The following is a 21582-nucleotide window of genomic DNA, read 5'->3' on the forward strand; positions in this document are numbered from 1 at the left end:
AAGGAAAAAAGGAAGTAAATTTTCAAGTCAATTAGTTCTTAATCTTTTCAAAGACCATCTCAACCCTCCAAAACATCGTCTTCCAGACCTCATCTTTGACATTAAAAACAAACTGGAAAAGTAGACGCAACATTGATTGGAAGGATGTTATGTGAGACATAAGGAATAAAAAACCAGAACCTGGGCATCAAGGCAGTCTAAAGGAAGAAAGAGATGGAAGGATCAAACAGATGAATAACCATCTAATATTCAATAAACTACACGGCTACACCATAAATATGGTGATATACCCAATGCTCACCAATCATATAGACATATACAGCTGTGTTATCTTAGAAGCCCTCATTGACATATATATTATTTCATGTGTGATAATATTGACAAAAATACAGGCACTAGACTCACATATTAGAATTTTGAAAATTGAAACTCTGCAATACAAGCAGTACAAGGGGTAATGTCGTGAGCAGAGTAGAATTTGAGAACTCTCCTGTTGAAAGTATGGGAAGAGGTTTTCCTAATTCGAATAGGATTCCGTTTCCTAATAAGTCTAGAGTTAGTTTCTTATTTCTATTTGTTTTGTATTTTTATTTGTTTTGTATTTCCTTTTCCTACTCAGAGTGGGACTCAACTAGATTGTAACTATAAATACCCAATTGGGGCTTATGAATCAAATAAATTTTGAGCAATCTCTCTCCAAATTACATCATCTCCACAACAAGACAGCATAAGGTATCATGTAGAAGCTAGAAGAAAAAAATTCCTGATATCTTACAACTAAAATGGTCGACGGAGAACAGTGAGTTAGGTCCTAGAGTTAAGCAAAAGCACTGTCTTGCATAGGTTGGCAAAAAAATCAGCCAGGATTAACAACATAGCAGGTTAGGTTTTAGGACAAGTTCATTTAGTAGAGTGATACCCTGAAGGAAGGGCAAGGTGCTCTGTCCAAGACTTTGAGGTAATTTTTTAACCCAAACCAACAACGGTAGCAATAATTGAATGCTGGATAATAGTGTATGGTCTCATCTCTCAACAACCACAAGTCAAATTTGTCCAACCTCACTAGGGTGTTTCCTTCTAAGTGTTATATAATTTTTTCCCCTTCAACCATTTCTTAAACATTCAGATTTTAACGGACTTCCGAAGCACTAACTTCTCATGCATGCATTATTTTTGTTATAATTTGACGTGGGAGATAGGGGACTGATGTAAGCAGGAATTCTCACCCTAGCTGAACATCTAATTGGGGTGCCATGCCCAACCAAAGTGATACACTTAGTGGCTGGCCAGACCATACTAGGGGCATAATGGTCATTTTCCCACTTCTTCTGTTAATTATTTTAGTCCAGTAATTTTCGTTTTATTTTTGTGAGTCCAAATCTGATTTGCTTCTTTAATTGAGTTAGTAATTAGAGTCCTAATAAGAGTAGAAGTCCAAATCGGAATCTATTTTAAATTAAGATTCCTATTGGATAATTAGATTTTATTTTTGCAAGTTGCTTTCTTTATTTGGGGGTGTTATTCAATTGAGTTGTAAAGGAGATCTTAGTCTATAAAAGACTCCCTAGTTGAGCCAAGTTTTGTTTCCTATTCAAAGTTTTTCCTCCACTTGTAATGCTATATATGGCCCACCCATTCTCATTGTAAAGACAAGTTGAATTGAATACGAGAATCTGTATTTGAGGGGTCGTAGTCTTCTTGGGAGAGCCACAGTGAACACCCCCGCCACCTCTTAATTGGCGCTTTTTTTCCTCTCTTTTTTTTCAGGTTTTCTTCTTTGAGATTATGAAATAATACTTCTATGGTAAACCCTACATCAGTATATTGCATCTTCAGCTACCAACAATAAACCCAATATCACATCTCTATGATTCTAAAATAGCATTTCTTCTCTAAGACTCTGATATTCGGTTTTTTTAATGTTATTTTTCCTGGTTATCAACTAGAAGTGAATGCATAATGCCTAAGTTATTTATTCGATAGGTGTCTGAGTTACTTTTTGTCTCCGAGTAGGGTTGTTTAGTTGTTTTGATAATTTGGTTGCTAAACTTTGAAGTTTGATTTGTGACTTTGATGTTGGTATATTTTAAGTTAATGACTGTGTTACATTTTCCAATCTTATATATTGATTATATTAATGAACTTTTCATTAAGTTTGCAAAATGTTTCATACTTAAATGCTAGGGATTTCATTTAACTTTTGATATTTGGATCAAATATCAAAAAATTAACACTAGAACGCTTTGACCGCTTAGTCATCGCTTTGTTGCTTTAGTAGTTTAGTGCCTGGGAAGCCCTCCATCGCTTTGGTAGCTTTGACAACCTTGCTTCAAAGTTTTAGCAGCAGTTCAACAACAAACAACAGCTCCATAGCCCTAAACTAGAAGTCCAGCCCCCATCCCCTCCTTCCTCACCCACAACCCTTCCCACCCTTCCTCTATCTAGCGCAAGCTTCCCTATCCCTCCCCCACCCCTGCAGCAACCCCAAGACCCATGCTGCCTTCTCCAAACCCTGTGGCACCGCTCCCTCTCCTCTTTCTCCAATTCAGCCCCTCTTTTCCCTCTTTGTTTCTTGCGGCAAGTTCCGAAAGTTCAGAAGAGAAAAGATAAGAGAAAGAAACAACAAAAGAAAGAAAGAAAGAAAGAAAAGAAGAAAAGAGAGAGAGAAAAGAAAAAGAAAGAAAAAAGAAGAAAAGAGATAGGAAAGAAAGAAAGAAAGAGAAAGAAAGAGAAAGAAAAGAGAGAGATCAAGAAAGAGCCCAAGGACAACCCAAGAAACCTTTCCAAGAATCATTCCTACACCTAAGAACCAACCCATAACATCCTAAAGCCTCCCATACCTAACCTCAGCCATTCTTTTCAGCTCCAGGGTGATTCTGGGTATCTCAAAACCATCCCATAGGGATTTGTTAAAACTTTAACCATCTCAAAACCAACCCATATCAAATTAGCCAAATCCGAACTAGTCTCTAGGATCTTCCAAAGACTCTTAACTCATCCCATATCTTCTCAACAAAACCTTAAACCCATGCCACAGTTCTTTGTTAACCATATCCTACAACCCATTAAATTTTTGTTAATCCCAATCTTTTCCCAAAACCCTAATTTTCCCAAACTTAAACATCCCATCTAGGTCTGTTAAAATCTTCCACTCCCAGGTTTCATAAATACTTTATTGGTTCACACAGGAAAGTATTCTGGACTAACCCTAATTTTAGGCAAACAATCACAAAACCCCTAACCCCAGAATCATGGTTACATCAGGAACCAGACTATACCTGTCCACAAGACTCCATGTAACAGATATTAGATTCGAATATTGCCCATTCATACAGAAGAATTTCAGTCCAATCAATGTCGATGAAACATGCAAATAGATTCACACCTTGTACTTCATTTGCATTCGTTGAAGGTTGATTTCACCTTCCATGACATCTCTTTTCTTCTCTTCCCTCTGCAGGAAATCATGTTATCAGATACTGCAGTAGTTACTAGAAATACCTTTGCAGCCTCAAAATAGCAAATATTATTCAAGCAATAAAATCATCAATGAAACTGACACCTTAATCAAAGCCTCCAGTACAATTTTGGCTTGATCAAAGTTGCGCCTGACCTGAATATAATGCAATAGAAAACAAACCAAAAAAATTTACAGGAGTTAGAAAGATACCATGAGCAGCTAAATATCATTTTGAACTATCTAGAGAATAATAACAATACTAATCAATTCGAAGAGGAGACACATTTGAGGAAGATTTTTAAAGCTTCATACCATGCACTAAGAAAGGACAGTATAAAAGATTAACAATGGTCCATACTAAGTATAATTTAAGAATAAGTAACTTAATTGTATGTGCTTTCTTTCAGAAACATATTTAGAATATAACAGAATATAGACTCATTGTGACGACAGGCTCCAAGGAATTAACAGCAACATCTGACATTCTACAGGAAAGAAAGAAGAAATCAAATGCAGAATTTTGCTGCAAAATGTAGCTACAATATTTCCAGTCATAATTTAGATTTCGAAAACCTAGCCTCCTAGTATGCCTATCCCATTCCATAAAGCATAACGTGAACTATCAAATTAACATTCAATCAGTAATATGGATCTCACCAAATGTTTGATGCAGATCCAGCACCTAAATGGGCTACCTTTCCCTGGAGTCAAAAGATGGTTGATACATCTACGAGTTTGGTACATGAGTTGCGTATGAACAAAGGTTATTTAATTAGTTGTGTTTAGAAGTCTCATGAATTCATTAGATTTAGTGAGTCCATCTAAGTTAAGGGTAGATAGGTCTTTTGTGTTTTAATTGGCTATTAAAAATTACTTTCCATTTTTAATTAGAATGAATCCATTCCAAGTCTGAATAGGACACTAGTTTATAAGCCCGGTTAGCCCTTATTAATACCCCCCATCCTGGGAGGAATAGGTAAATCAGATTACTGGTATTTTTGCTTATGCACCCTTGGCTACTGCCTCGTTCCCTTGCATGGAAACATGCTGATGGTTAAAGGCCAGTTTTCTCAGGTGGTTCAGAGTCCAGGGGGTCCTGTTATGCTCAGTGTGTGGACACTAGCTCTATTCATTTGACAGTGGAACAACCTTCTCCTGTTGGTCTACCATTACAAGTCGTAACTACAGAAGTGTGCTACGCAAGGAGATTCAACCCCCAATCCCCATTCTTTCCCCCTTTTAATTTTTATTTTCTTCATCTTCAAGAACCCTCCATCACTTCCTAAAGCTGGGCCAGCTTATGGAAGCAGATAAGTTTCAAGTCAATGGTACTCTGAGATGAAACAAGAATAATTGAATTTGATTAATTTGACAATAATTTGAAACGATTAGAAAATTACAAAAATGAAACTATTCAGTTTGAACAACAAAGAGCCAATAATCAAGTCCAAACCAAATTTCACCCTATCCATCCATTGGGTCTCAAGACCCTAATGACTAGGATTCCAGCTCCTCTTTTATCCCTAAAAATACCTTATAATCTTGTGGTGTTCAAGAACCATCCTCTACCTATCTAATTTGTTTATAACTTGAAATACCCTCTCTTTTTATCAATTCCCTACACAGCCTTAAAGCTATTACTCAAATAAGCCCCCAACCCCCCCCCCCCCCCCAAAAAAAAAAAAAAATCCCACCAAATTTTAGCCCCATTTTAGCCCTACACACCTGAAACATGTTTGGTCGAGCATGTGAAAGATATATCAAATGGAGTATCAACAGAGCTGGCACCCCTTTTCCACTGGTTCCCCATCTTTACTTTCTAAATGTGTATTTGCCTCACGTTGAGTGTCAGCAAGGCAGCACCCAAAAATCCCCATCTCCAATAGAACAGCAACTTCAATTATGAAAACGATCAGCAACTGCCCCAAACCTTTGACCTCAACTTCCTAGCCCTCGACTGTCGCTCCCAATAAGGACAATGTCATCAACGTAGAAAATGAGAACAGTGATGTGACTACCAAGTTGCTTAATGAACATGGTGTGGATCAGCATTATTTGTAGTATACCTTGTGGAGACCACAGGCTTGTGATAGTCCAAGACAAGCTCTAAGAACCTGTTTCAACCGGTAAAATGCACACTCTCCCTTGGGTTTTCTTAACTAAGAATCCACAGGGAAGATTCCTTCTTCCAACTCACCATTAAGGATATGATTTCCAATATCAAGTTATTGTAGATCACAGCCCATGTTGATGACACACTGAAGAATAAGTTGAAATGGTAATCAGCTTTGCCAACAGGTGCAAAAGTCTCCTAGTCATCAATTCCATATGTTTGCATAAACTCCATTGCAACCAGTCTCGCCGTATACGAAGCAATTGTTTCATCAGCTCTAAGCGTCACTATGTACACCCATTTGCAGCCTATGGGTCCTTTGCTAAAAGGAAGGGAGGCAAGATCTTGAGTTTTATTCTTTTAAATTTCTCACAATTCCTCTAACACGGCCCTTTTCCATTTTGAATGTACCATTACAACCTGCAAAGTCTAAAAAAGGCAAATAGAAGACAAGGAACCAAGGAAGAGAGAAAAGCACGATAGAAAGGTGAAAAAGAAATTACAAGGCACAACATAAGAGTCAGGAAGTTTTGTACAACTTCTCTTGCCCTTATGGACAAGAATATTCAAATATTAACATTAGTACGATAGGAAAGGTTGGCAGATTTTAATGAGGTAATGGGTACACTTGATGCAGGTTTCTCACTAAATTGGGCTTCTTTCCAAAGAATAATTTAAGATTGGATCATATGGGCATGTGGCTTTTGATTCTATGGGTTTACTTTGTAACTGGCCAATTTGATTGGCCTAAAATACGGGTAGAAAGTACAAAAAAGGGATTTATTTCATTAGTGTAGTTAGAGTCCCTCTTGTAGTCGATTTACTTTATAATTTCATTTTCCTAGTCAGTTTAGGTTACCTAATAAGCTAAGGACTGGATTAGGTGATGTAACCCAGGGTCTAGGTTACCCTTCTAGGACCCTCGTTAATTAGAGCCAGCAAATAATTGGGCTTAACAAAGGGTCATGACTTAATTGAAGGGTTTGTTTTGGATAAAGATGGGGAATTTTGGGTTATGGGAAATCTGGAAAATCATGGGTCACTCAAAGGAAGTATTATTAAGGAATATTGGGCTACTTAGGTTAACAAATTCCTGGATGGGCAGTAGATTATATACCTTTGGTTGTGGGGACACCGAAAGATCCTATGGATGAATGGAGTTGATAGGAAAAGGGATGTTCAAGGGTTATAAAAAATTAAGATGGGAAGGTGGATTGTAGTTGATATGGTTTCAGGTTGTCAGACCCCAGAGGTACCCTAGGTAGGATGGGATGAGGGAATTAAGTGTTCAAATGGAATGGCCAGTATCCTGGATAAGGGAGGGAGAGATTTGAGACTTGCTGTTGTTCTTGGGAATGAGTTTGAGGCTTTCTTGAATCACTCTTGATGGATTTTGAATCTTCCTTGTGCCTTCTTGTGCCTTCTTGTGCCTTCTTGATTCTCTTTCTTTCTTTTCTCTCTTCTTTTGTTTCTTCTCTTCTTTCTTTCTTCTTTATTTTCTTTCCTTTTCTTTTCCTTCTTCCTGGAATTCTTCTGCTTTTCCTTTCAAAATAATTCTGCTTTTTCTTTTCTTAAATTTTCGGTTCAGCTTCAAACGGGAATGGAATTGCAGAAATTCTGCAATTAAAAATAGGGGGCTGCAGTGGGGGTTTTTTTTGGCTTCTTAGGCTATCACAAGATCAAGAAGGAAAATAAGAGGGAAGGGGGAGGGGAAGCTGCTGTCATATGACAGAAGAGGGAAGTGGGAATGTGTGATGGGGTGCCGAGGGAAGTTGGGACCGGGGCAGCAGGGGCAGCGGTTGGGAAGTGATTTACTTGAAAGGGGAAGGGGTGGTTGCTTGATTGATAAGTTGAAGAAGCTTCTAAGGTTACCGCTGGCTCTTGAAGCTGAAGAAGATGAAGAACAATCACAGAAAACACTCTTCATCCCAGGTCAGAGGTTTCTTCCCATGGCCCAAGCCTTTGATTTTCGTAAAATCTCAACTCATTTCATTACAACATGTCCTGTTTACTAATTTCATATTGGTAAACCTATGTGAACTATGTACATTGTGAAGCATGGGAAAAAAATTTATTTGTTAAACACTTCAACCTAATTGAGTCAGTTTGAGTCAAATAGGAATGAATTAAACGAACAAGATTTTAAGTCGTTAACAGCCTGCTCTACTCTCTACATTTATAAATTAACTTTAAAAGTCGTCATTTTATGAATTGTAAATCTGTTATTCAAGTCATTAACAGTGTTTTCCCCATCAAGCTAATAATTCAGTTTTATATGTCATATTGTTATCATGTTGTGAATTTTAAATATGTGATTTAACCTTTAAGAGCTTTTTCTTTCCTTTTATATTCATCGATCTGTTTTATTGGTCATTGTATTGCAATTTGTTACCTATTAGGCTGTTACTAATAAAGTTTGTGAGGAGGATATTAAGAAAAGATGGGAAACCTATTTCTCTAGTTTACTAAATGAGCATTCTTCAAGCACTTATGTTTCGGACGATTACACTTTTCACCAAGGCACCAAGGTCCGAACTTATATACGTAGAATTTCGATGTCCGAAGTAAAAGAAGCTTTAAGGAGGATGAAACTCGGCAAGACACAAGGTCCTGATGAAATCCCAATTGAAGTATGGAAGAGCTAAGGAACCCATGGACTAGTTTGGTTGACTAAGTTGTTTAATAAGATTATGAGCACAGGGAAAATGCCAGATGATTGGAAGAGAAGTGTTGTGGTTCCAATTTACAAAAATAAAGGAGATATTCAAAGTTGTAATAACTATAGGGGCATTACATTGATGAGCCATACGATGAAATTATGGGAGAGAATAATTGAAACCCGTTTGAGACACTTAACTACAGTTACGGAGAACCAATTTGGGTTTATGCCAGGAAGATCTACAACGGAGGCTATTTACTTAATTAGGAGACTTATGGAAAGGTATAGAGAATGTAGGAAAGATCTTCATATGGTATTTATTGACCTAGAAAAAGCTTATGATAGAGTCCCTAGAGCATTAATTTGGCAAGTACTAGAGAAAAGAAGTGTTGCAAGTAAATATATAGATATAGTTAAGGATATGTATGATGGTTCGGTGACTAGTGTTAGAACAGTGGGGGGACAAAGTAATGAATTCCCGATAACAGTTGGGCTACATCAAGGGTCAACTTTAAGCCCATATCTATTTGCACTGGTAATGGATGAATTAACCAAAGACATTCAAGATGAGGTCCCCTGGTGTATGCTTTTTGCGGATGATATTGTGTTGATTGATGAGACCCAAGTGGGGATTAATACCAAATTAGAATCATGGAGATTAGCTTTGGAATCAAAAGGCTTTAAACTTAGTAGATCGAAGACAGAATATTTAGTTTGTAACTTTAGTCATGATCGGCCAGATGATGAGGTGGTGATACTTGACGATAAAGAGATTTCTCAGAGTGATTGTTTTAGGTACCTAGGTCCAATCATAAGTAAAAGAGGTGATTTGGAAGATGAGGTTTCCCAAAGAATTAAAATAGGGTGGATAAAGTGGAGAGGTGCGTCCGGGGTCTTATGTGATCGGCGTATTCCATTAAAGCTTAAAGGAAAATTTTATAGGACCGTTGTTCGACCAGCTATGATGTACGGTGCAGAGTGTTGGGCTGTTAAAAAGAATCATATAGATAAACTCAATGTAGCAGAAATGAGGATGCTAAGATGGATGAGTGGCAAAACTAGGATGGATAAGATAAGAAACGATCATATTAGAGTTGGGCTGGGAGTTGCTCCCATAAGTGATAAGCTTAGAGAAAGTTGTTTGAGGTGGCACGGCCACGTTCAACGGAGACCTATAAATGCTCCTGTACGGAGAAGTGATATAATCCATATTGAAAGAACTAGAAGAGCTAGGGGTAGACCTAAGATAACCTTAAGAGAAGTGGTAAGAAAGGATATGTATAGCTTAGGCCTTGTATCTAGCATGGCCTCGAACAGAACTGATTGGAGGGCAAGAATCCATGTAGCCGACCCCATTTAGTTGGGACAAGGCTTATTGTTGTTGTTGTTGTAGGCTGTTACTAATAAATATAAATGATATATTAGAAAAAGAATATTTGAATACAACTTATATCGCTCAAGCATTGCTTTAGCACTTAAGTGCTTAAACAAGAACTAGAATGCTTCGGAACGCCTAGTACCTTGACAGCTATGAATGGCTCTCCTAAATCATTATTCAAATAAATCAATCATTATTCAAAGAAATCTGAGAGCTTGGTAAGAAAGGAGAAGACCGCTGGTGGCCCTAGATAGGCTTTTATAGGCATAGAAGAGTGTCAGAAAGGTTTACATGATGCCTATCTCGATAAGCATATCTTGGCTATCTAAACATTTATATGCCACATGAAGAGTACCTTTTGTCAGACGAAGTTTTGGGTTCAAAAAGTGGGCTAAATTTTACCGAAATAGCACAGTGGTGGCAACCGGCAGGAAAGGTGGAGCTAGATCACAAACCCTGAAGGATAGAAATAATCTTTTAGGGCATCTACCTGGACTGAAGATTGACAACAACCCCTCACATGAGAAGATCTTGCAGCCTTTCAACGAGCTGTGCCACAACTGCATAGCTCTTCTTCCACATTTATAGTGCTCCATTGTTTGGTTTACCCTTGTAGCTTCTCTAGATCTACTTCTTCCACTGCCTATTCCTGAGTAATTGAATCTAGAGTTACTAATCACATAACTGGTGTGACACAACATTATGAATCATATTATGCCAGATTTAGTAAGGATAAGTGTTGAAAGAAACGATTGTGGTGGAATGGCTTATTGATCAATGATCTCAAGCCCTCTATTTATAATTAAGTGAAAAGTACACTATTACATAAATACCCTTACTTGAATAACAAGAAATAGAAATTTACATGAATACAAACTCTAATTGAACTCCTAGTAGAATCCAACACTCCCCCTCAAGTTGAGGCATAGATATTAATCATGTCCAACTTGCTTACAATAGGAAAGAAATCTCTTTCTTTCAAACCCTTGGTGAAAACATCTGCTACTTAGTCTCCAGACCTCAAAAAAGGCATGCAGATAAGCCCTTGTTCCAGCTTTCCTTTGACAAAAAACCTATCAATTTCAATGTGCTTAGTTCAATCATGTTGCACCGGATTATTAACAATACTAATAGCAGTCTTATTGTCACAATATAACATCATAAGGTTTGGAACTTGGACTCCAATATCTTGCAGCAAGCCTTTCCACCATAGTCGCTCACAAACTCCACGAACTATAGCTCTATATTCAGCTTCGGTACTGGATAAAGCTACCACATTCTGTTTCTTACTTATTGAATGAGTCCAATTGCGATGGTTTGCGATGGGTTTGAAAGAGAGAAAAAAAAAAAGAAGAAGATCCTAATCGAACTTAGGCTCTGATACCATGTTGAAAAAAACGATTGTGGTAGAATGGCTTATTGATCAATGATCTCAAGCCCTCTATTTATAATTAAGTGGGAAGTACACTATTACATAAATACCCTTACTTGGGTAACAAGAAATAAAAATTTACATGAATACAAACTCTAATTGAACTCCTAGTAGAATCCAACAATAAGATTTGATTTGTTGATGATTCCCTCCAACTTTACTTAAGGTAGTGTTCTTGTCACCTCTAGCATCTCTTTATGGTTCATCATTAAACAATCCCTGAATTGTTGTTATCTACTTACCTTCTTTTCTTCTCATTGTTCTTTTCATAATGTAATGATGATGAATTCAGGAGTAGTGAAAGAAAGTTTCTATCTTCTTCAACCGAAAACCCTTTTTTTTTTTTTTAAATAGCTATGCTTAGTCCTATGAGTGTTTGTGTAGTGATAACTAGACACTTGATTTTATGTGTTACAGCGTGAACCATGTTTGTTTTCTATCAGGTTAATAGATCCATTATACATTTTTCATATTGTGTGCCTTGCTATTTTGGGATCTGTTCCCATGACTTCATCATTGAGTTATTGCTACTTTGTCTCATTTGTTGATTATTGCTTTCACAAGTCACTATACTTGGGGATCTGTTCCCATGACTACTTTATTGGGTTTTTGCTACTGTTTCATTTGTTGATTATTGCTCTCTCATAAGAACTGGTGGAAGGCCTACTAAGAAAAGGGGAAAGTATGGAAGAAATCAAAGTTACAAGGGAGGAGAGGAATGCTAAAAAGAGGAGGGGGAGAGAAGAGAGCATAAGCACACGCATGCACACAGCCACACAGGCTCTAAAACCAAAACTCAACATTATCTCAAATCTAAATTTTCATCCTAATACAAACTATTCAGAAGAAGAAATCCAACAAACAAAGGAAATCTAGCAAACTCAGAAAACAAATATTAACAAGGAAATAATTTTTAGGATTCCTAACCAACTCTAACACTTGCAAACGCATCCTACTTTCTTGATTGAATAATACACTATTACCTTATTAGCATTATTTCCTAATATCATAGAGGATCGAAATACTCAAACTGGATCAGGTTCTCAACTATCTGGGATTCTGGATATTAGCTATAGTTGGATCAGTCAAAGTAGTGCATCTGCCCTTGATGATGAGAAAAACTTGCCCACGAGTTTCAAAAAATGAGAGAATCAATGTAATTCAATCTACTTCCACAATGTGAACCTGAACAAGGGGATTTCTTCAATTGCAACTTTGATCAGACTATACACTTCACTTTGACCATTACTTTTCTTGTGCACATTTACTTCCACATCCGATTCGCCTTCAAACTATTGTATCATTATTGACATTTTATTACAGAAGTTCTTTATATCCATCATTTTTGAAAATTTACAATTAGACATTTACACCCATCATACAAAATTTGATCGAAACTGTCAATATTTCGCATTTTGAGAACCTTGAAACAAAACCTTGGGGGATTGAAAAAAAGTCCTAGGTTTCGATCGAAACCTGGGAAATTTCGACGAAACCATGCGAAACTGGAAAATTTCCCCACCTGGGTCGAAACCTGGTTCAACCCAGCTGGACCAGCCGGTTTATGAGAAAATTCGAGGGAAACCAGGGATATTTCGTGAAAACCTAGGAAATTTCATGGAAACATGAGATTTTTTCCTACAAGTTTCATGACTTCCCCAAATTTTCGATTGTTTTCTTTCTTTCATGTTTCCCCAAATAACACGACCAATACCCCCTCCATCAAGACTTCCCTATCCGAATTGTGTATTCCTTCAAACTGGTTATCTTAGGCATGTTGATGACCAGATTTATAGAGCTGCAATTGTTGATTACCTCGACAACCATAGCATAACATGTCATGGGATGTTTATGTTCGTTGTTTGGAGGAGAGGAAGTTACAAGCACAATACTACTCAGGTAATGGATCCACCTAGGCAATCCTCTTGGCACTGAATTGTACTTCTCTTTTATTGTCAGTTACTTTGTATTTGATGTTTCAAACTTAGAAATTATATATTGAATGTTATGTACTTAAGTAGTTAAGTGTACTTCTCGGACAACTCAACATTGATGTTGTGTACATTGTATGACATATCTTCATTGACTTTTTTAGCAAAATGCATGTGCCGATGTTTTCTTTATACTCTACTTAGCTTAAATGCAAAGTCTCACCCCAGCATATTCCCTAAAACATGCCGAAACTTGATGTTGAAACTTGTATGAAAAAGTCCCAAGTTTTCTCGAAATTTTCTAGGCTTCCGCCTAAGTTTCCCATTTTCACCTGGTGGAAACTTGAGTTTCCCTCAAATTTTTTTCTATGTTTACACCCCTTGGAATTCAATCAACTTACTTAATTTCGTATTGGACCATTTTTGTCTTGGCTGGCTAGACCATTTGCCGAAATTTCACAAATGTTGACTGATGAGTCAAATCCAAGTTGGTTTACTAAGTTCTTGGTGAGTTACATCCAAAACCCAGTTGTGACTATGGCTTCAGCCCATACTCATCGTCAGATCCACATCAATACTTGAAAGACAAGTCCCAGATAAGGAAAGTTTGAAGGTCAGCATATTTTACACATTAGATTGGTAATTAAGATTTTCAGCATACAAAAGGGCTTAAGACCTATGATCAACAATTGGGAAAACCAAAAACAAGCACAAAAGAGGTATACATATCAAATGACTTAAAAAATGACTAAGCATTATGGTTGAATAGATAAACAAAATTTTAACAAAAGAAACGAAAGAGTTCAAAAAGAAAAAGTAGAGAAACACTGTCAGGAAGATCCACACCCTGGTAATGAGAGTGAAAACAAGAAAGTCAGCAGAGATCTCTCTTGAGTTTCCAGCTTCACAATCATAAGGTACCAACAAAGATTGAAGCTGTAAGCTAAAGATTTTCCATCCACCAAAGAATATGATGCTAACCTACTTAAGAGTCCATTCCATGTAAGCAAAATAGAATACCATGTCTCAGAATTGATTGTGGCATTTACCTGGCGAAGCTTTTCAAACGACTGAACATTGTTCTCCCTCCTTTGCATCTAACAATCAAGAACAGAAAAAGCCTGTAATGAGAGCTTTTAATTTTTTTTATATCTGCTATGATGATAAAAATACTAAGCAGTTTGAATGGAATATCATCACAGAGAGTTCAATATTTCATGGCAGAGGAATCAAAACAAAAAAGAAAAACTCAACTACTTACCCTTCTTGTGTGGAGCCGGTGGGCTTTCTCCCGTGGTCTGAATACATTGTATGGATTAGTATCATTAGCTGGTGGTGGGGGCTGCACAGGAGTGGGGAGAAAGACATAGATTAGCTGAAGCCTAACCGGAAGTTACAGTGAATTATATTGTGGGATTGAACTATTTCTCCTCAATAATCTTTCTTATAGATACATTAAAAGAACCAAAAATATCCCAACTGAATGAAGAAAACCATAAAAATGCAAGTAACATTGCTGACGTGAACCACAGGAGAACCTGGTAATTAAACCTAATCATAAGTCTAATCAGGAAAACTCTTAAGGCTTTACAGGTACTTCAAGCATTTACATAGCTACTCTTCACTTGGATTAAGAACCGTGTAGACTCTCACCAATGACTCCAAGAAATTCATAAACCAACAACTTGATTCATCCCAAACAAAGAGTCAGGTACACAGAACCTATATATTCCTTGACCTCTACTCAAGCTATGATCTTTATCAAACCTACCCTGTGCACAGGTTTCTCACCATTCCTTAAGTCGATTTAAGACATTCCCTTGCTCTTTCAGATCCTTCCATCTGAATCATATCAACCATCTTGCACATTCAGACATATTCATAGTATGTGATATTGCCACTTCAAGTGACTCCCAATTCATGTCTGCTCCCTGTTTAATCTTTTATAGTTTTACATTCATCCATCTCAACATCATCAGCAAATACTAATTTCATTTTTATGTTGTTTCTTTACAACCCAATGACCAACATTCAGCTTCATAAATCATTGCCAATCTCATGGCTTGACTATACATAATATCTTTAATGATTACTTACGAACGGGGTCTTCCCCTTCTCAGTTCAAATCCTTCAAACAAAAAGAATCAACATTGTCAGCATCTCAGTTCCTCTCAACGAAACAGTGACAGTGGTTTTCCTAAGCTCGCCAAGCTTCCACCCCACAAAACATAACATTAGGAGCAGACACATATTCTGAATTATGAAGTTTCGCAAATGAATATTTTTACCTTAATAAATTGAGAACCCTTCAAAATTAGGGACTAAGAAAATTAGATATTTTGTAATCTTGTATTTTCTTCATTACTATGTTATTTAACATTAGAGGCAGGGAAAATATTTGGCATAGTTTGGTCTTTTATTTCCTTGGACATCAAGTTATTTAGTCATCTTAGGTCTCTCCTCAGAAAGCGCTGCGCAAGTAGTATCAAGTATGGATTGTTAACAGGTTTTAAGCCTTTTAGGATACTCTCTTAAACTGCTGATTAGTAAAAGACTTATAGTTTGCTTGAACTTCTTTAGTTTTTATAAGTACATTTTAATAAACAAGATATCCCCCCTCTCCCCAAAAAGCGTTTTTGGAATAATTAACAGAAATATAAGATTATTTTCAAAATAGAAGGTGTAGCCTCTCGCTTCTTTCCTACCCCTCTTCTTACCCTTCCCTTTCTTCAGTTCTATTCTGGAAGACTGCTTATCAATATCGTTCAGTCCCAGAAAGATTTCTCCCTTTTCTTTTACTCCCCCCCCCCAAAAAAAAAAAAAACCCCTTCATTCTCTTTCTTATGCCCACCACTTGCAAATCCATCAATCAATTTGCAAAGATTAATCCAGAAAACGTGCTTGTGCATTGCCAATATTCAAATATCTTCAGAAATAAATAGAAGAAACATTACGAGAAAGAAACAATACAGACCTGCAAGCGGCGTAAAATTGGCTTTTGCCACCATTCTCGCTGTGGGGAAAAGGCATGAAAGCACATGTAAGAAATTATGCTACAGCGAACAAGTGGCATAAAAAACTTGAAAAAAAAACAAGGAGAAAATAAAATAAAAGATAAACAACAGAAGATAAGAAAAAGGTGATCCAAAGAAATAAGAAACAAAGTAGAGTGAGGAAGGCAGCTTAAAGAATGCAATTGTAAAAATAAACTACAGAAAGAAAAACTCTTCAACTTGGTTTCAAAATCAAAACAAATTCTTTACTACTATTGAATTGATATAGCATAAACAGCCAAGTTTAACTAGTTACTATATGCAGACATATAAATGCATTCGAAAATCAATATAAGCATATATTTTTGCATGTTTGAATGTGGGTACAATCAAACCTTTCTCTTCCAATAGGCATAGACAGACTGAAAAACATTTTGTCGTATGGATTGGGATTGCACAGCCTGCACCAAAGAGCAAAAGCGAACAATTATTACAAATACAAAGTGCAAACAATGTGTAAAAAGGAAAGCAAAATAATAAGCACACAAGAAAAGTATGTCGAAATGTTCACAGACCCTTTTGTAATTTCATCCTAATTCCGAAACACTTAAAATGCTAGAATAATTTTTCATTTATCAGCTAAAAAGTAACTTGTATTCAATCAAAAACTGCATAAAGCTCCAACCGGAAAAAGAATATATAAATACATGTGACTGAAAAAATATATCCCCAGTCATTGATCAAAGGAAAGCAACATGAAGAACACCAGTTTGCAGGGAAGACCTCAGAATTCTTTACTTTCTAGACCCAACAAATAGTTAAAAACCAACATAAGGACAAATTGGGGGGAAGGACTTGATGTGACTTTCAAGCACTCTCCCCTCCTCCCAAAACCACCAAATAATGGTAAATGATTCAGATTCCAGAGTTCCCACAAAAGAAAAGCGTACCTATCAAATTCCAGGGTCAGGGACAACTTACCCCAAAAACCTATAACCCAAAAAAAAAAAAAGTTAAGATTTGTGTGAGATATGGATACAGCTTCTGTTGGATTGGAGATCTGGTCTCCTATAGTTTCTATTTTGGAGCTGCAGTTTCCTTTTTTCTTACTTTCTAGTTTTATGTAAACATAATATTGGAATAATATCCTGTAAAATTTGTTTCTATGTTTGGACTAAATATTCTGTAACCTTTGTTTCTATTTTTAGACTGAATATTCTGTGATATTTGTTTCTAATTTTATCAGACAGGATGTTCTGTCCAAGTAGATTGCAACTATTTCCGCCCATAAATAAAGTGCCCTCCGATTCTAGGAGATCTTCCAGAATTGCAGGTAGTTGTTCTTCTTCCTCCTAGAATCTTCATTTATTCTAGAATCTGGTTTGCTTTTTAGAGACTGGTTTCTGAAATGGTATTAGAGCACTGACTACAAATCATGTCTGACTTCTCCTCCAGAAGACCTTACATAGTGAGATTCCTTTTGTCCTTACCCACAGTTTCCGGTATATAAGTCGTGCCCTGCAGCCCGATCTCTAACTTGATAGTTTAGTTACAGAATTTCAAGAAAATCATTCCCTTCACCTCTGGCTGATTTACCAAGAAAATCAATCCCTTCACCTCGGCATAATCAGGATCAGCGGGAGACGCCATATATTTTTATTTTGACAAGGCCGCTAAGGCTCTACTACGCATAAAGGATTCCCTTCACATCGAACTAGAACCAGTTGACTGGTAACTTCCTTCCTAGAGCCATGTATTGGTTGTGATCTGAACCTGCCCAAAGTGAGCCCCCCATAGAGGCAAGTGAAGTTTACGAATCCTAAGCTAAGAAGCTGCTGCAATTGGAATGCTTTCAATGGCCAGAAGGGAGGAGAGCAGCATGTAAGCAATCGTCATCGTCTTTGGCTGGTAAACTCCTGTTCAGTGTCAGACCCAGCTCTCGCAAAAGCAGTTTCACAAAATGGGATAAGGTGTGGCGTGTAGGTAAGAGCAAGTAGGAAGGGAGAAAAAAACTAGGAAAGAACACACAATAGAAAGAAGAAGTCAGAGGTAAGAGGTGGAGTGAATAATCTTTTTTGAAGTGAAGGTCGTGTACAACAACCAACATTGCACAAGCAAAGGCAAGGTTGGTTCAATGACCCAAAGCCAAAAGAAAAGAAATTGGATCATCTCTCCCGAGAAAGGCCGCCTTCTCTCAACCTCCTACGGACCCTCAATTTGATTCTGTATTGATCAAATCACTTTCTTTCCCTTGCTGTGGAAAGCTTTACGAAATGGATTGCTTGCTTCATTGCAAGAAAGGATCTTAGCCGGACGTTGACTAGCCACGTAAGACACTATCGTTCCTTGAATGCTTGGCACTTCGGGCACTGCTTTCTCGATCTACTATCACACTTGAAGCGAGGCAATCCATTACGTCAAGCCTCCGAGAAGTCTGGCTTTGCTCTTCCAGTTCATAAAGGATCAACCATCAGTGGCTTTCGCTCCTCAACTAAGAAGGAAGAGTCGTCCAAGGGCCTGGTTAGGCCTTTTCTTCGCTCCATAGTTTGCATTGTTTGCTTGAGTGCCCCTGGCTTTTTGGCTGAGCCAAGCAAGCAACGGTGGTCCCTAACAAATTCAAGGCACCTTTACTTCGCCATTGAGTATTCAATAATGTTAGCCATTCGATTCAGTGGAGCGCGAGAATTCCTCTTCTGCCTATGAAATAGCAACCCTTGTGGGGTAAGGGTAACGGAACTCTTCAAAGGCTTGTCGCTAATGCTTTCACTAGGAGGAGCGGGGGGGCTAAAGACGTTCACCAAGTCCTTCTAACAAAAGGAGAAGGTGGACTAGTGCACATTCAGTAATATCCTGCCCGCGTCCTTCCATGTTTCCAATTAAAGCAAGGAGTGTTAAGGGTTCCTCCATCTATGGTTTGGCCCAAAAAAAGCAGCGAATGTACATTTGCTTGAAACAGTTCCCATATAGTTGCTTTACATTTTTTGAGAACGCATGGACCCTTTGATTAGATTTCAACGAAAATCTGGTTGTTGTGAATAATGTGTTAAAGACACTTCGTCCATTTGATCATAATTTAGACTATTAGAAGTAATGGTATTCATGTTGGTATCCTTTTCAGTAAAAATGATTATACGTTCCTAACACAATTCAAACCTCAATCATTTGGATTTGTTTGAAAGGAGAAAAAAAAGAGGGTTCCAAACCTCAATAAACATCCGAATAGCCCATGAATCTCAATGACCAAGAATTAAATTGGCAATTGATGCGGGAAGGAACAATATAATACTTGGAATCACATAAAAAGATGGATTTTTATGAATTGTTCATTCAATGAATTTCAAATAAGTCGTATCTTGCTCAGACCAATAAATAGAGTTGGGGTTATAGTTGAAGCCCTTCTATGATCAAAGGGGTTTGGAAAGAAAGGTTTGACTCCTTTTCAGTTGATGGTCTTTGTTCATTCAACGTAGTTTTCTGGCAGTGAGTCTAGTTAGAGGCTCGTTGTCTACTGTTAGGTCAAGGGGAGGCACCAGGAGGGCGCCGCTATGCCCCACTGCTCTGTTGCGGCCAGCCCCTAGACTATGCAAAGAATTGAGGGGTCCGGTAGGACCACAGTGGTTCCCCCCCCCTTTGGTGATTGACCGAACAAATAGGCCGTCATCTATACCCCTTAATGAATCGAATGGTCCTTCAACCTTCATTTGACTCCGATGGCCGGCATATATCTTATGAGACCTACCCACTATTACGCACAAAAAAAGCCCTGCCCTTTTCCTTCGCTAGACAGAGAGTAAGCAACTTCTATTAGCATCGGGCCTTAAGTCGAATTGACCGTGTCATGTCGAATCTGGAGAATATGAATTCATCACATTCTTCTCTTTGGTATGTTGATATGAGCTGCTCTGGTGCTCAGTTTTGGGTCTTAGGTGTGGGTCGGATCATGATAAAGAAGGTTGGGTGCTTTTATAATTCCCAAGCGGAAAGTCGTCTACTAGTAAAGTAGATGGGGTGACCCAATAGGCGAGAAATCAAATCAAATAGGAGGAGATGCTTTTTAGATATAAAGGAACTGGCATCTGATAAATTCAACAATTGCAGTACAATGAAAAAAAGAAAGGGATGGTACCACAATAAGATCGTAGCCTCAAAACACAAAACAAAGGGGATATCTAGGGTTACAGTCTTAGGTGCTAGGTGAGGTTGCCGCTTTAGCTTCACGAGGTGGTTAATCAGTGAAGGTGGTCAACTCTTTTTCAATTTCATTGGAATGCTAGGTAACCAATCAACATTGGTAGGCCTGAGCCACTACTCCTAACCGATCATCCATTCTCTAGAGCCTCTCTTTTGAACAGGAAAATTTGGTTGTGTAGACCTTCTATTTCGCCGGAATTCGTTGATTGATCCATACGAATTTACAATAGAAAAACTCTTGTTTGTTGTAAAATCACTAAAGGAAAGGTTGGTCATAAATTTGGAGAGTCTGCTTCTACACGGAAACGAAGACCTTCGAGAACAAATATTGGACCCGGAAGAAAAAAGGGGAAAAAGTAAAGTCTAAGCGCATATGGCACGAAAAGGAAATCCAATTTCACATTTCACATTCACTCTTTTTTATTATGTAATCAAGTTCATACTGAAATTAAAAAAAAAAAAATTCTAGTTGATTTAAAAATAAAAAAAAATCCAAGCCGCCTCTAGCATATTCATTTCGCGATTCAGATTCTGAGCGGGGATCTGTACATTCCTCAGAATTTGAAGAGGGAGGCCCGCACACAAGCCTCGAATTGAGACCCCCCCAAGGGAAAGTTCAAGGGAAACTCTCCCCCGATCTCTTGTAGAAAACAAGGCGGCTCATCCCGCTCCCCCTCTCGAGCTGTTATTAAAAATAATATTGCCAGTTTGAGAGTCATTTCAAGGTTGTCAAGCTGTTATTAAAAATAATATTGCTGGTTTGAGAGTCATTTCAAGGTTGTCTTGCTTGCAGTGAAATCCTAGTTCATATAAGAACTAGGGTTTTGACGAAGATTGATGAATTTACATGACAAATCGCACTGCTGAATTTTGATCTGCACTGCCAAAGACCCCTGGACAGTTTTTTTTCCTGGTAACCTTATCCAAAATTTTGTGCAATTGTTACTACACTATCTTGAGGTATGCAGGTCCCTATTCCGCTGCCGCTACAGTTTCTGGTTATTTTGTGAGTACTACTGTTGCCATTGCCTAGATTGTTGCTGCCCCTGCTTCATTGAGTCTTCCTGGTCTAAGCCGTATCAGTTCTGCTGGAAGATATATTACTGCTGCCTTTGCTTTATTGAATTTTTTCTGCTCTAAAAATTTCAGTTGATGCCATATTGCCTTCCTATTGCTTCTACTACTGGTTTCAAGTACTATATGTGTTTCGAAAAGAAAAGGAAAAAAAAAACTTGTGAATGGTACAGGACTACAGGTAACTCTGTTTATCATAATCGATTTCAATTGTGTTATTCTTCTGGTAAATCGGGTTGCTTTGTGACTGTCATTACTTAGAGCTGATTCTGAACAATAAGCACTACTACTGTGTAGATCATAGAACAAAATTCCATCGAAACTTGCGAAATTTCCACCGAAAATTCCCAT

The 21582-nt window shown here is 37.7% G+C and overlaps 1 protein-coding gene across 4 annotated transcripts in view; it reads right to left on the minus strand.

The window, feature by feature from the left end:
- Positions 1–21582, minus strand: part of LOC149024767 (uncharacterized) — a 61428-nt gene that overhangs the window by 7718 nt on the left and 32128 nt on the right. For all 4 annotated transcript variants that reach the window (XR_016171669.1, XM_089144975.1, XM_089144974.1 and 1 more), the window contains 6 exons: positions 16362–16427; positions 15948–15986; positions 14235–14315; positions 14023–14070; positions 3563–3613; positions 3386–3454 (listed from right to left, as the gene is read on the minus strand). Coding sequence is in view for 3 of the 4 variants with exons in the window: in XM_089144975.1 (XP_089001101.1) it covers positions 3386–3454; positions 3563–3613; positions 14023–14070; positions 14235–14315; positions 15948–15986; positions 16362–16427 (354 nt within the window). In the remaining variant the exon portion in view is untranslated. The remainder of the gene's footprint in view (positions 1–3385; positions 3455–3562; positions 3614–14022; positions 14071–14234; positions 14316–15947; positions 15987–16361; positions 16428–21582) is intronic.

Source organism: Hakea prostrata, chromosome 2 (genome assembly GCF_041222555.1).
Source record: "Hakea prostrata isolate BN-2017 chromosome 2, UWA_Hpros_2, whole genome shotgun sequence".
Lineage (NCBI taxonomy): Eukaryota > Viridiplantae > Streptophyta > Magnoliopsida > Proteales > Proteaceae > Hakea > Hakea prostrata.